We start from the raw sequence: 13,361 nt of genomic DNA on the forward strand, positions 1-13,361 counted from the left end.
ACCGAGTATCCATTTTAGATCTTTTATTTTTTCAGCTTTGAGAATGGTTGTATTTTTCCATTATCTAAGTTTTTGAAAGATAATTACGTCATCAGTAAAAAAAAAATAATATTGAATCCTCACAAAATGTTTTATTCTTTTTCATTCTTTAATTTTCTATCGTTGAGAAATGTTGTATTTTCCAATATCTTTTTAAACAAATTATGACGTTAATAAAAAAGATAATATTGAATCTCTATAAAATAGAAAAATGCATCAAGATTAGAAACACCTTCAAATAAATTGCTTTTTCTTTATTGTTTCTTATGAAATGTTCCGTTAGAAAAATATATATATTTGAAATATAAAAAGAAATTGCTTTACTATATTATAAAAAAAAAAATCTAAATACCCCATATCATTGTGTAAACAACTCAGAGAATCGGAGAGTTCATAAAGGTGTAAAGGACACAGATGAATGGCAGAGGCAAGGGACAGTGACATTGCCCTATCAAGCAGGACAATGCCCTAGATACTGACCATATTACATATGATCAGCGCCCAAGCCCCCTCTCCACCCAAGCTACGACTAAGGAGAGCCAGGCAAAGGCAGCTGATGACTCAGCAGATAGACCTATAGGCTCCCCCAAAACCCCCACCCTTAGCAAACAAAGACGATGAGGTTGCAGCGACCAATGAACTAACAAGTTTAAGCGGGACTCGAACCCTAGTCTGGCAAATCACCAGGCAAGGAGGATACCACCAAGCCACCACAACCAAATATTTATTATGACTAAAAAAGAGAGTCTTCTTGGAAGTGAAAACAACGCGATTACTTACAAAACTTTCCACTGAGACATAATGTTACAGAGAAAAGTTACATTCATGAATAAATTTTCTGTTACATATTAATAATGATGTTTAAATTAAAATGTATGCGTCTGTATTGTGTATTTGTGTATTATTATTCTCTTTTTTTTCTATTGGAGTCATTCTTTTTTTATTTTATTCCGATATTCACCAGCATTATTGACATCTTTCTCTCATTCGCGATATCTCAACGTAATAGGGAGGTTTACTAATTAAGTGGTATTCTCTCTCTCTCTCTCTCTCTCTCTCTCCTCTCTCTATCTCTCTCTCTCTCTCTCTCTCTCTCTCTCTCTCTCTCTCTCTCACTTGTTTCTACAATTTTAGACTTTTCTGAGAAATCAGAGTTGAAAAAGAAATTAAAATCACAGTGAAAACCTTCTACTGTATAACCACGCACGGACAAAACTTCATAATATATACTTTATTTCAGATTCGTATCTCTTGATTTCATATTCATCGTACAAATAAGATAATATTACTTAACGAAGGACGTCTTTGAAGATTATCCAATATATATAAGAGGGAATTAATGGTTGAATATTTGCTATCTAGCAACCCATCGTGCAATTTCGTTTTCGCTGAATGAACTTACGTCTCACTCAGCTGTTTATTTGTTTGTTTTGATTATTTACTCGGATTATTATCCTGATGTTTAATAATTCATAGTCATGTCAAGTGAAGGAAAGAATCCTTATTTTGTGTCATTTCTCTTTAAACAATCGTCAAACAACCCAGAGGAACTTTGAAAGTAATCAGTATTGCCATCAACTGATCAACAAAACAGCCAGCATCCCCGTTTTCGTCATCTCCCGCGTGGTCCAGGTCAGCCGAGAACGTTTGTGTGGGGTTGGAGAGGATGAGGGAGGGAGGGAGGGTAAGGATATGAGAGCAAGGGGGTGAAAAAGGGGGGTTACTGAGAAGCAGGACCAGCAAAGCACAACTACGCTACTTATGAGTTGCTGTTGTCGCGAATGGCGCTGGGAGGCTGTGGTGATAGACAAGGAGAGATGGGATGGATGCTGCAATCTCCTCCTCCTTCTCCTCATCCTCCTCTCAGAGGAGGCGACGGAGGAGGAGGAGGAGGCAAGGGAGCGAACGAAAGGAGGAAGAACAGAGAAATTCGGAGATGACTGACGTCGCTCGCCCTTCGCCAGCGGGTTGGATATGGGAGGAGCTTTTAGGTGGATGCTGGGGTTTCGCGGGGGCTCCAAGCGCGAGGATGCCTCTCAGACTTGCTCTCAGACTCCATCTCCCCATCTCCCCCCCCCCCCCCCCCCCCGCAGGTAGTAAGGGAGCCGAAGGGGCGGGACGGAGTGATGTGTGTATTTAAGATGAAGTAGAGGATGATGTTTTTAAATGCTGTTATGCAACGAAGGCTTCAACCATGTGGACCGGAAATTGTTCAATGTGTCTTGAATGACAATTAGATTCAAGTATTTTTACTTTGTTCTTTACAGACAGTAAAGCACATTCCTCAGACACTATTGTTCTTGTAATGATGATTATAAGTTTTGATTCTTCCTTTATCTAATTATCACTGATTACGTAAAATAAAAGAAAATTAATCTAAAAAGAAAATAGTTAATTAAAATTTAATTCACTCTATTATCGTTCAATTAAAATTCCCTTTGATAAATATTAAAGACATCTTCAGGCATATTGCGTGTTAATACATTATTGATTTATAACGATCATTTTTAATTTTTTTAATAATATCTTATTAAACGGACGCAAAGTACTGGTGGATTTACAGAATATACATAAATATGACAAGAAAGGTTTTGCAATAAGATTTACGTTATTAACTTCAATTTATTGTGGAGATAAAAAAATATTTTGGCATCCGAAAAACATAGTTGTCCCCAAAATATGTTTGAATAAATTATTTTATCCAGAAATAGTAGCAAATGTGAATTAGTAAAAGAGAGAGAGAGAGAGAGAGAGAGAGAGAGAGAGAGAGAGAGAGAGAGAGAGAGAGAGAGAGAGAGAGCCTTATTGCCTTATTTTTTGTTTGGGTTCCCCCAGGTCCCTCAGTGTGAGGCACCTCGTATATCCACCAGAGAGTTGCTAATGCATCTTCCGGTGTATTTTGCATCTTCCAGTCTTGGATGGTCTGGGATGCATCTTAGGTATTTATCGAGCTTATTCTTAAACACATCTACGCTCACTCCTGATATGTTTCTTAGATGAAGTGGCAGCACATTAAATAGTCGCTGCATTATCGATGCTGGTGCGTAGTGGATTAATGTCCTGTGCGCCTTTCTCAGTTTACCTGGAATATTTTTTGGCACTATTAATCTACCTCGGCTTGCTCTTTCTGATATTTTAAGCTCCATGATGTTTTCAGTAATTCCTTCTATTTGCTTCCATGCTTGTATTATCATGTAGCGTTCTCTTCTCCTTTCTAGACTGTATAGTTTTAAAAATTGCAGTCTTTCCCAGTAGTCAAGGTCCTTAACTTCTTCTATTCTAGCAGTATAGGACCTTTGTACACTCTCTATTTGCGCAATATCCTTTTGGTAGTGTGGGTACCATATCACATTGCAGTACTCGAGTGTACTACGCACATAAGTTTTGTAAAGCATAATCATGTGTTCAGCTTTTCTTGTTTTAAAGTGTCTGAATAACATTCCCATTTTTGCTTTACATTTAGCCAACAGTGTTGCTATTTGGTCGTTGCATAACATATTCCTATTTAAAATTACACCAAGGTCTTTAATTGCTTCCTTGTTTGTGATTGTCTCATTATTAGGTCCTTTGTATGCATACACCATTCCTTCTCTGTTTCCATAATTTATTGATTCGAATTTATCGGAGTTAAATACCATCCTATTTATCTCCGCCCATTCATATATTTTGTTTAGATCTCTTTGTAGTGAGTTCCTATCTTCATCACAAGTAATTTCTCTACTTATTCTTGTGTCATCGGCGAAACTTCTCACTACGGAGTTTTCAACATCACAGTCTATGTCTGAGATCATAATAACAAACAGCAGTGCAGCTAATACCGTACCTTGTGGCACACCCGATATTACCTGGGCTTCATCTGATTTCTCGTCATTTGCAACCACTATCTGTTTTCTGTTTTGCAGGAATTCTTTTACCCATTTTCCTATCTTTCCCACAATATTATGCTTTCTCATTTTTTTCTCCAATATGTTATGGTCTACCTTGTCAAAGGCTTTTGCAAAATCTAGATAGATCACATCTGTGTCTTTTTCATTTATCATATTTTTGTATATGTTTTCATAGTGTGCTATCAGTTGGGTCTGTGTACTTTTTCCAGGTACGAAACCGTGTTGACCCATATTAAACAAATTATTTTTGACCAAATGGTTCATTATTTTCTTTTTTATTACCCTCTCATACACTTTCATAATATGTGATGTTAGACTAACAGGTCTATAATTGCTTGCCTCTAGTCTTGATCCACTTTTGAAGATAGGGGTTATATAAGCTAATTTATGTTTAACATATATCTCGCTCATATCTACACTCTGTCTTAGCAGTATTGCAAGCGGCTTCGCGATAGTGTTTGCAGTTTTTTTTAACAAAATCGCTGGAACTCCATCTGGTCCGGCTGCCGATCCATTTTTAATTTCGTTTATAGCCATGACAATATCTGCTTCATTAATATCTATATCCGTTAGATATTCAACATTTTCTTCTCTCATTTCTGTTTCATTATTCTCATTTGCAATTCTTGGCGTGAACTCACTCTTATATTTTTCTGCTAATATGTTGCATATTTCCTTTTTTTCATTCGTTAGCCGTCCTTCAATTCTTAGAGGGCCTATTTCTATTCTCCCTTTATTCATCTTTTTTGCATAGGAGTAAAGTACTTTGGGGTTTCTTTTTATATTTTGAAGTGTCCTTTCTTCTAAGTCCCTTTTTTCATTTTCTTTCGACTGTATAATCTTTTGTTCTGCATTTTCTATCTTACATTCTATTTCCCTCATTTTCCACACATTTTTTTCTTTTGCAGGATTTTTCTTCCACTTTCTAATTTTCTGAAATAAGATCCTTCTGTCTCTTGGTATGCACGTCTTTTGTTTATTGTTTTTTTTTCGGTACATATTTTTCAACAATTTTCTCCAGTATTTTGTACAGTATGTCCGTATTTACCTGTATATTATCACTTATAAATACATTTTTCCATTCTTTATTCAGTTCTTCATTTATTTCTGACCATTTTATATTCTTACTGTAAAAATTATATTTTCCATATCCTTCCCAAAGTTTTGTGCTTTTATTAATTCTGTGATCACTTGCTTTGGAATGAACTATTAATTCTATGACATTGTGGTCTGAAATTCCCGTGTTATACACTATTATTTCTTTAACATAATTCACCTCATTCACAAATACTAGATCTAAGACATTTTCCTTTCTTGTTGGAATGTGGTTTATTTGTTGCATATTATGTTCTAATAGCATATCTTGAAGCTTTTCAAATTGCCTCTTATCTTCTGCGCTACTATTACTCTCTTTTTTATATGTATACATACAACCACTTTCTTCTATCCGTTCATTCCAATCCACGAAAGGAAAGTTAAAATCTCCGGATAGGAGTATATTCCAGTCTTTATGGTTTCTACATATATCATCTATTTTTTCTATTATTATGTCAAACTCCTTAGTATTTGGGGGTCTGTAAACTACAATATTCACTAGTTTTTCAAATTCAAATTCTACCGCAATCAATTCACATTCTGTGTTGCTGTATTTTTCACAGACTTTTCCTTGATTTATGTCTCTTCCATATATTGCGGTTCCCCCTTGATTCCTATTTTTTCTGTCTGATCTATAAGTTTGGAAACCCTTTATCTGGTCATCACTGCCAGTCTCTTAGGAATACCACGTTTCACTTATATTTAATATATCTATTTTTTCAATTTGGGTTAGTTCTTCTAGGAGAGAGAGAGAGAGAGAGAGAGAGAGAGAGAGAGAGAGAGAGAGAGAGAGAGAGAGAGAGAGAGAGTGAGAGAATCCGGATTCCTGAAATCTTCATAGAGACGTTTTTATTGGAAGTTTTAAATCCAAATTTTAAAATGAAATGAAAAGCCCTCACTCTATTTTGGGAATTCAGCAGGGATTCAGAATAACAGTGATTATTGAAAGAATGATAAGTGAATGTGTAAATATGCAAATCAAAGCTATACTTACTTTTAATTTCCTTACTCTCTCCATTTATGAAAACTAACATCTATTTATGACAAACCGAGTCCCTCTTCAAACAACAATTAAACAGAGAATTTCCCGTTAGAATAGGTTTAGATCTAACTTTTTTTTTAAATGTTATTGAAAACGTCCTTTGGCTGTTATTTCTCTATATATTTTATAGTTTCCATTAACCTACATTTCTTCTTCATCCTTTATTCACTTTTTATCTAAAACAGTTAGGTTGCTTTTTATTCGATGAAATACAGGCGGTACCTTTCTACTTAAAAATGAACTATATCACATAAAGCATTTCATACTTTTTAAAATCAACATCCTTTTTCATGCTATAAAGGTTTAAGGTTTAAAGGCCACTTATGAATGGCAGAAGCAGTGGATAGGGACATTGCCCTAGCTAGCAGGGCAATACCCAATATAGATACGATCAGCGCCCAAACCCCCCTCTCCACCCAAACTACGACCAAGGAGGGCCAGTTAATGGCTGTAGATTTCTCAGCAGGTAGACATATAGGCTCCCCAAAACCCGTCATCATTAACTCACATGAATGGTGATGTTGCACACACTACACAAAAATATCGAGCTCGAGCGGGACTCTAACCACAGTCCTGCAGAAGGCCAGGTAGGGACGTTACCAATAGGCCACCATAACCTTATACTACGGAAGCAATCCTTTCATGCTAAGTCCTTCTTCTTATGCAGTTCATTACATTCCAAGAAACACAACACCTCTAAAGTTCTCTAAAGTCCTGGGTAACCTTTGATATCATCTTGGGAGAGAGTGCGTTGCAAGCTGTTCTCTGAAACTGGTCTGATAGTGTGGAATCTTGGATTGCAATGCTGCAATCAATGTAAAACGCGCTATAGTAGCAGTGTGCCCGTCCCGTCAAAGAGGGTGGCAATATTCAGGTCATTTTGTACTTGTATCATACTTTTAGCAAATGTATTATTGTGAATTTTTTTTTTTCACAGTTGAAGGTATACCCATGTTTCGTATGCTATTTGTATTGCATACAGATGAAATAAATGTATTAATATGAACAGGATTTCTAGAGTAGGAGTAAAAATTGCATTTTTCTATATACTATATAATCCTCTCTCTCTCTCTCTCTCTCTCTCTCTCTCTCTCTCTCTCTCTCTCTCTCTCTCTCTCTCTCTCTCTCTCTCTCTCTCTCTCTCTCTCGGATATGAATATATACATACAATATATATGTATATATACATGTGTGTGCGTCATAACAATACATATATATACATATATATATATATATATATATGTGTGTGTGTGTGTGTATATATATATATATATGTATATATATATATATATATATATATATATATATATATATATATATATATATATATATATATATATGTATATATATACATCTATATATATGTATATATATATAAATTGTATATATATACATATATATACAGTATATATATATATATATATATATATATATATATATGTATATGTATATATTATATATATATATATATATATATATATATATATATATATATATATATATATATATATATATATATATATATATATATGTCTGTATCCATAGGTATGTTTGATTACACGTGTGTGTGTGCTAGGTGGGTTCCTAGGTGGGTTGAATTCAGACTTTAGATGGAACATAAAACTCATTTATACCGATTGGAACTTGAGAGTAAAACTGATACACTTCCAAAACCTGTCGTTGCTGAATGCAATGTAATGACCAAAGATTATCAATCCTATTTATCGCCTCTTTCAGATGTATAAACAAGTAACGTATATCATGTCCAATAGAAAATAAGTATAAGATTGATATAAGAAATGGAACTATACATAAAAGAATCCAATTTTATTCCACAATGAAAATAAAAGTTAATTCTTTAAGTAGAAATTAGGAGTTAACAATTTTAATTCATTGCATAATAGTAATGCTTCTAAATTTAGTATTTTGAAGCGATTAAACTTTCCTTCTCATCCAAGAGGACAAAAAGACAGTTGGATATTCTTGCCTTGGATGACCTGAGCAGCGTTGACCCGGGGTTTCAAGGTCACTCAAGTGATTTATCTGTGATTGATTTGACCTCGACGTCGTCATCAGGTCAAAAGCCCACGAACTTTGGAAGATTACCAACAGGATTCAGGTAAGGTTATAGATAATTGTAGTTCAGATTTCATTGTTGAATTGCTAAATTGTTAAATTGTTGAATTTAGTCAAACAGTATTTTTAGAATTACCAAGTGATAATTTTTTTCATGTTATTTATATATATATATATATATATATATATATATATATATATATATATATATATATATATATATATATATATATATATATATATATATATATATATAAAGTGCCAAAAAGTCAAGATTTTAAATGATGGAGAGAAATCTTTAATTAGTGATTATCAAAAGTGGTTGAACTCTGAAATGTTGCAAAACAAAATTCAAACAACTTAGTAAATGTTTGTAGCATGATTTTCATTCTGAAATGTATGACTTATCTTGAAAAGTTTCAGGAATTCGCTTGAATGTGATGTTTTAAATAGAATTTTGAAACTGTCCCTACTATGAATTTTCGAAGAACTAAGAGATGTATTTTTACATAATATCTCACAGTAATATTTAAAAGCCTTGTACTAGAAAACTTTTATTAATCGGGACAAAATAAAGTTAAGCAACAGATTTCGCTAGATAATTTCAATATGTTTTGTCAGTTTACAGTATGTTCATAACCATTTGCTTTTAACTTTTTACTGAATAGAAAATACTATTCAATACATATGCTATACATTATTTTATGCTCGTTATTTTAACATTTTGTGTTATCCTTGAGAGAGAGTAGAACAAATTCAAGACCTCTAAAACAACAAGAATTTATCTTAGATTTTAAAATTTTCCAAATTCTGCGCAGTCCCCTTTTTACATAATTGACGAATGACATTCACTCTTCATAGTCCTTCAGGACACAACCGACCGCTGAGCGAACTCTCTTCCATTGAAAAATTTGCAACGCTCTTCGAGCTTGCAAACTCACCGGACAGCACCAGTATTGTTCGCGTATTGCAAGAGGCTGGACTGGTGACAATGCTTGGCCTTCTGGAAACGACTGGTCTCTTGCAAAAGCTTGTGACGAATGGTAGGTACAGAAGAATTTACTTTTTTGGTAATCAAATTGTTTATTATTATTATCATTACTTGCCAAGCTACAACCCTTGTTGGAAAAGTAGGATGCTATAAGCCAAGGGGCCCCGACAGGGAAAATAGCCCAGTGAGGAAAGGAAACAAGGAAAATTAAATTATTTTAAGAACAGTAACATTAACATAAATATATTCTATACAAACTATAAAAACTTAACAAAACAAAAGGAAGAGAAGGAAGATAGAATAGTGTGCCCGAGTGAACCTTTAAGCAAGAGAACTCTAACTAGCTAGATATTCAGATATTTCAACTCCTTATAACAATGGTTGATTATTACATTACCATTCCTCTTACAGTTAAACTATTCAGAAAGCCATCGTTGTTTTAACCTAATCTTTAGAGAATGTTCAGTTCATTTATATTACCAAAATTTCAAAGGATTTCAGCAACATTTTTTATTATTATTTAATCTCTTTATAACGTCTTGCATAAAAAATATATACCAGCATATAAACACATAAACAAAATTATTTAATAGATAAACAACATGTGTATTTTTCCCTCCAATGACAGGAGAAGGTCCCTTTATTCTCCTTGTGCCCTCGCAGTCAGCCTTCTCCAAATTGTCTCGTCAAGAACTATTTGACCTAGCTCGTGGGACCGACCTCTCTTACCACGTGATCCCCCTGCAAGGTCAGACCCCTCCTGAAATCACTAACGATTCCACTTTTGTGACCCTGCTGGGACCCACGTTGAGGTTCAACGTGCATGGTGGAGTGACCTATGCCAACGGCGTGCCAGTGACCCGTGGGGATCTTACGTTCTCTTATGGCACTATACAGGTTAAGATAAATTAGGTCATTGCCCATCAGTTTCAATGTTTTAGATTTAGATTGCCTATTGGAAATGCTATTTTGGCTTAGATCGCCTATTGGAAATGCTCTTTTGACTGAGATTGCCTATTGGAAATGCTCTTTAGATTTATATTGCCTATTGGAAATATTCTTTAGATTTAAATTGCCTACTGGAAATGCTCTTTAGATTTATATTGCCTATTGGAAATGCTCTTTAGATTTAGATTGCATATTGGAAATGCTCTCTTCTTTTAGATTGCATGTTGGAAATGCTCTTTTGTTTTAGATTGCATGTTGGAAATGCTCTTTAGATTTATATTGCCTTTTGGAAATACTCTTTTGGTTTAGATTGCATGTTGGAAATGCTCTTTTGTTTTAGATTGCATGTTGGAAATGCTCTTTAGATTTATATTGCCTATTGGAAATACTCTTTTGGTTTAGATTGTCTATTGGAAATACTTTTTAGATTTATATTGCCTTTTGGAAATACTCTTTTGGTTTAGATTGCCTATTGGAAATACTTTTTAGATTTATATTGCCTTTTGGAAATACTCTTTTGGTTTAGATTGTCTATTGGAAATACTTTTTAGATTTATATTGCCTTTTGGAAATACTCTTTTGGTTTAGATTGCCTATTGGAAATACTTTTTAGATTTATATTGCCTTTTGGAAATACTCTCTTGGTTTATATTGCCTATTGGAAATACTTTCTGAATTTATATTGCTTTTTGGACCTACTACTGAAAATAGCTCAAATCCCACTTTGAAAATAACGTGAATGTAGCTCTAAAAATAATGTGAATTTAGCTTTGAAAATAATGCGAATCTAGCTCTAAAAACAATGTGAATTTAGCTTTGAAAATAACGTGAATTAGCTTTAAAAATAATTTGAATCTAGCTTTGAAAATAACGTGAATCTAGCTTTGGGAATAATGTGAATCTAGCTTTGGGAATAACGTGAATCTAGCTTTGGAAATAATATGAACCTAGCTTTGAAAATAACTTGAATCTAGCTTTGAAAATAATGTGAATCTAGCTTTGAAAATAACACGAATCTAGCTTTGGAAATAATATGAACCTAGCTTTGAAAATAACTTGAATCTAGCTTTGAAAATAATGTGAATCTAGCTTTGAAAATAACACGAATCTAGCTTTGGAAATAATGTGAATCTAGCTTTGAAAATAACGTGAATCTAGCTTTGGAAATAATGTGAATCTAGCTTTGAAAATAACGTGAATCTAGCTTTGGAAATAATGTGAATCTAGCTTTGAAAATAACGTGAATATAGCTTTGGAAATAATGTGAATCTAGCTTTGAAAATAACGTGAATCTAGCTTTGGAAATAATGTGAATCTAGCTTTGAAAATAACGTGAATATAGCTTTAGAAGTAATGTGAATCTAGCTTTGAAAATAACGTGAATCTAGCTTTGGAAATAATGGGAATCTAGCTTTGAAAATAACGTGAACAAAGCTTTGGATAAAAAGTTAATCTGAATTTGAAAATAACGCGTATCTAACTCTAAAAATACTGTAAATATAGCTTTGAAAATAACGTGATTCTAACTTTGAATATTACGGGATTCTAGCTTGGAAAACTTTGTAAATCTAGCTTTAAAAATAACGTGAATCTAACTTTGAATATTACGGGATTTTAGCTTGGAAAACTTTGTAAATCTAGCTTTAAAAATAACGTGAATCTAACTTTGAATATTACGGGATTCTAGCTTGGAAAACTTTGCAAATCTAGCTTTAAAAATAACGTGAATCTAACTTTGAATATTACGGGATTCTAGCTTGGAAAACTTTGTAAATCTAGCTTTAAAAATAACGTGAATCTAACTTTGAATATTACGGGATTCTAGCTTGGAAAACTTTGTAAATCTAGCTTTAAAAATAACGTGAATCTAACTTTGAATATTACGGGATTCTAGCCTGGAAAACTTTGTAAATCTAGCTTTAAAAATAACGGGAATCTAATTTTGAATATTAAGGGATTCTATCTTAGAAAACTTTACAAATCTAGCTTTGAAAATAACGTGAATCTAACTTTGAATATAATGGGATTCTAATTTTGAAAAGCACGTAAACCTAGCTTTGAAAATAATGCGAATCTAACTTGGAAAATAACGTGAATTTAGGTTTGAAAGTAACGTGAATTTACCTTTGAAAATAACGTGAATTTAGCTTTGAAAACTACGCAAATCTAGCTTTGAAAATAACGTGAATCTTTCATTGAAAATAACGCAAATCTAGCTTTGAAAATAACCTGAATTTAGCTTTGATAAAGAGAAATTAGCTTTGAATATAAAATGAATCTAGCTTAAAAAATAACACTAATCTAACTTTGAAAATAACGCGAATCCACCTCATAGGGTTTAATTCTCCCAATGAACTGAGATACAAGAATTAGTGCCTATTCTAATAATATAACTAGTTTTAGCATCTTTCTGCTTGAGAACTCTTCTGATCTGTCTTAATGTTCCTCCTTATAGGTAGTAGATGACATCCTGCAACCTCCGGTTGGAGATCTCATGAGTGTTTTAGTGAATACTGGCCTTCCTCTCAGTCGAATCACTACGCTTCTCACTGTCGTTGGTGACTTCGAAAAAGGTAATTAGATTTTAGATCCATGAGTCTATAGCTTGATTTCTTTGGCCACTACATATTTTTACAGCCAAATTCATGAGTGCACATGTAGTCCCTAAAAAAATAGTGAATCAAAATCCTAAAGTTTGTAAACTTATTTTGATTTTTTTTCTTTTAATTCCTCTTTACATTTTCATTTCATTCCACTTCTCAAGTTTTTGACTCAATAAAGCAAATAATTCTAAATCCTAAAGTTTGTAAGCAAAAGAAAAAAATGTATTTAGAATTTTCTTTTTTCAGAATATCTATATTTCTATATAATTCAACACCTCAAGTTTTTTTTTTTATCCAATTATCACTTTACTAGTACCCATTGATATCTTTTCTAAATCTATTTATCAATCTTTCATAGGAGTCTATACACTATTGGCTCCCCCTGACTCGGCCATATCCTCGAAAGGATATGCGTGGCCGGGAGTCCTGATGCAAAGAGCCCTAGGGAAGGACTTACTTGAAAAACATATGCTGAAAGGAACATGGTATTCCGAAGGACTTCTTCTGCATCGGACAATGACAACGTTAGCAGGAACCTCAGTCACATTTAGGAGAGAAGCAGATGGTATGTTCAAGTGAGATATTTTCTGTCTTGATGTATGTATATAAGTACAGGCTGATGCCCAGAAAATAAATGCAGACTAGGTCCAACAGGTAACTGTTTACTTTGACTTTCAATA

At 33.5% G+C, this 13,361-nt stretch overlaps 2 protein-coding genes across 2 annotated transcripts in view; one reads left to right on the forward strand and one right to left on the reverse strand.

Annotated features, from left to right (window-relative positions):
* The window catches only part of LOC137614355 (uncharacterized), a 283,239-nt gene that overhangs the window by 84,893 nt on the left and 184,985 nt on the right, over positions 1–13,361 (reverse strand).
* LOC137614356 (uncharacterized) overlaps positions 1–13,361 on the forward strand; it is a 49,609-nt gene that overhangs the window by 30,145 nt on the left and 6,103 nt on the right. The window contains exons 3-7 of the mRNA XM_068344138.1: positions 8,022–8,182; positions 9,001–9,182; positions 9,759–10,027; positions 12,534–12,651; positions 13,040–13,246. Of these exons, the coding sequence (XP_068200239.1) occupies positions 8,022–8,182; positions 9,001–9,182; positions 9,759–10,027; positions 12,534–12,651; positions 13,040–13,246 (937 nt within the window). The remainder of the gene's footprint in view (positions 1–8,021; positions 8,183–9,000; positions 9,183–9,758; positions 10,028–12,533; positions 12,652–13,039; positions 13,247–13,361) is intronic.

The sequence above is a fragment of the Palaemon carinicauda genome, chromosome 20 (assembly GCF_036898095.1).
Source record: "Palaemon carinicauda isolate YSFRI2023 chromosome 20, ASM3689809v2, whole genome shotgun sequence".
Taxonomy (NCBI): domain Eukaryota; kingdom Metazoa; phylum Arthropoda; class Malacostraca; order Decapoda; family Palaemonidae; genus Palaemon; species Palaemon carinicauda.